The 2,467-nt window shown below is 48.0% G+C and overlaps 1 protein-coding gene across 1 annotated transcript; it reads right to left on the bottom strand.

Annotated features, from left to right (window-relative positions):
- Positions 1 to 1,786: 1,786 nt before the first annotated feature.
- On the bottom strand, positions 1,787 to 2,467 carry FSUBG_13633 (e3 ubiquitin ligase complex SCF subunit scon-3; the record flags this gene model as incomplete). Its single annotated transcript, XM_036678545.1, has 4 exons — positions 1,787 to 1,963; positions 2,019 to 2,189; positions 2,244 to 2,341; positions 2,401 to 2,467. The coding sequence occupies 4 exons, from the start codon at positions 2,465 to 2,467 to the stop codon at positions 1,787 to 1,789; spliced, it is 513 nt and encodes a 170-aa protein (XP_036530908.1).

The raw sequence follows: 2,467 nt of genomic DNA, 5'->3' as shown, positions 1-2,467 counted from the left end.
CTTTATATTTAGTTTAATTAAATATATAACTATATAATAAAATATTTATTTTATAATATAAGCTTTTTATTATTTTTTTAATATTTCTTTAAGCTATATAATTTTATATAGCTCTTATAATTAAATCTTTTAATTATTCTTTATCCTATTGGTTAGTTATTTATCCTCTCTATTAGCCAATTACAGCACTCAAACCAAGGGGGCGGTACAGAGGTCACGTGTTAATAGGTGTACCGGGTCCGGTACAGGTATGGGTTCCCCAACCATGCCCGGGGTGCAGGTGGATCTCGCTTCACTCACACGGTAAACCTCAGGCACCAACCTCAGCCCCACCCACAGAATCAAGTGTGAAAACCAAACCCTAGAAGCGAAATTCCTCGAAACAAGTGTACTGCATTTCGATACTCTATCACCATTTGGCAACGACTGACCGACTCGACCATCAACGCCGTCACCATGCCGGTATGAAAGCCCCTATCTATCGCCCTCGGAAGCACGCTCTCGCTCTCTGCATCATCGACAATGGAATTCTGCATCGATTAAATACATTTCCCGCCGCGTCCGTCGATGATGAAAATGAGTCGCATTCTCTCGAGGGCTCTGCTCCCATGACACCGGATCGCTAATTATTCCTTTTCACACAGAGCCACAAGTCTTTCCGAACCAAGCAGAAGCTTGCCAAGGCCCAGAAGCAGAACCGCCCTGTGCCTCAATGGATTCGCCTCCGAACTGGCAACACCATCCGGTGCGTTTTGAGTCCCCCTTCGAGACGACAACTTGACGACTCTACCAGTCCGCCCGCGGGCAGAGTAACCCTTGGCTAACATTCCGAAACAGCTACAACGCTAAGCGAAGGCATTGGCGCAAGACCCGCATCGGTATTTAAACCGATGGTCCTCAACTGTTACCCGCCCCCAAAGCCCAGCAACCGACTTTTCTCTCTTGGGCATGGTATCACGATGATTGATGTGAGCTGAAAAGGGGAGGAACGATATTGTTGTGGCGTGAACTGAACTAAGGGGCCGTGTCGGCACTGCACTGCGCGTGCGCACGGGGGCGATGGGCCGGTTGCCTGGTTTATCGATTATTGCCGGTTACTGCATGTCACGGATGGTCATAGGGAAAAAGGAATGCAAAGACTTTGATGCCCCAAAAAAGAAAACGGGCCTGAACTACCTAGTACATGGATGCAGTCTATCTCGCCTGTGAACGACGACAACGCAAATGTTGGCTCTTGTGTGCTGTCTTTATTACCAGCAGACTGTATGCTGTTATGCATGTCTTCACGTACCTAGTCAAATGAACGAATCACGCCCCAAGCCTCTACCCCCACTTCCACCAATGTATTCATCACAGACCTCGAGCTGCCCACTGCATAACTGAACGTCTTGACAACACCGGGTTTGATGGCAATCATGAATTAAAGTCTTTGAGTTAAGTCGAAATGACTTTCTACCAGTGCTTCCAAGTGTAGGATTTGAAGCCCGTGTTCAAATACGGCCAGAGGAGCTGCATCCCGTAAAGAGCCTGCCTCGAACAATATCATGTTACCGTAAGCAATCATATTTGTGCTCCTGCGTGCCAAAACACTGGCCCAAGCAACCCGGAAAAACAAAACTGTAACGCCTAATACGACCCCTGTGACTCGTCAAGATTCATATGATCCTGGATTGAGAAGGCTCGACAGGAAAGTTTCCTGCGACTCATGACCCAAGGATCGATCCACGCCGCAGTCCGACTTGCACTTCCCCGCAACCTCTATCCATAATCATACACAAACGGGAGCTTAACGATCCTCAGCCCACTCATTTTCCCGGCGGATCTGCTCCTCCTCCTCGGGAGTGAAGTCGTTCGTAATGTTGAAAGTTTTGCGGATCTCCTCGGGAGACTTGCCCTTGATCATGTTGGCAACGGTCTTGCAGCCAACGTCAAGAAGAGGCTTGATGTCGAGGTAGTTGGATGCCTGTCGTGAAATGTTAGTCTCTGATGATTTGATAAATAGGAATGGGTGGACGCACGAGGATGATTTCAAACAGCATCTCCTGATCAACCTGCATGAACTTCTGGTCCCACTCTTCGATATCTGTAGTCTTCTTCCGGGCGTCGGAATCGTCATCCTGTGCTTGGAGGGGATCGGTGCGATGGTGGTCGCACCACTCAATCACCTTGCGAAGAACGGCCTCGTTCACCTAAAGAACTACATGTCAGTCGTGAAAAAGTCAAGTACAGAAGGAAGTACATACGTTGGGGATAGGAATAGGGTTTTCAGCATTGATGCCCTCATCACCGATATCTTCCAACATGTTCTTGATCAGCATGGATCGCTCGGCAACGACGCGGTCTGTTGATGTTAGTTAGGAATGTGAGCAAGAACCGTCGCAGAGTGTCTCTTCAACTTACCGACTTCAATAATAGCGCTGTCATTAGACGCCAGCCAGACCTTCTGTGTAGAGGTAGATTCGGCCAT

Source organism: Fusarium subglutinans, assembly GCF_013396075.1.
Source record: "Fusarium subglutinans strain NRRL 66333 chromosome Unknown NRRL66333_c0000367, whole genome shotgun sequence".
Taxonomy (NCBI): domain Eukaryota; kingdom Fungi; phylum Ascomycota; class Sordariomycetes; order Hypocreales; family Nectriaceae; genus Fusarium; species Fusarium subglutinans.
The sequence above is the reverse complement of the archived record's forward strand: the minus strand, read 5'-3'. Positions and strand labels throughout refer to the sequence as shown.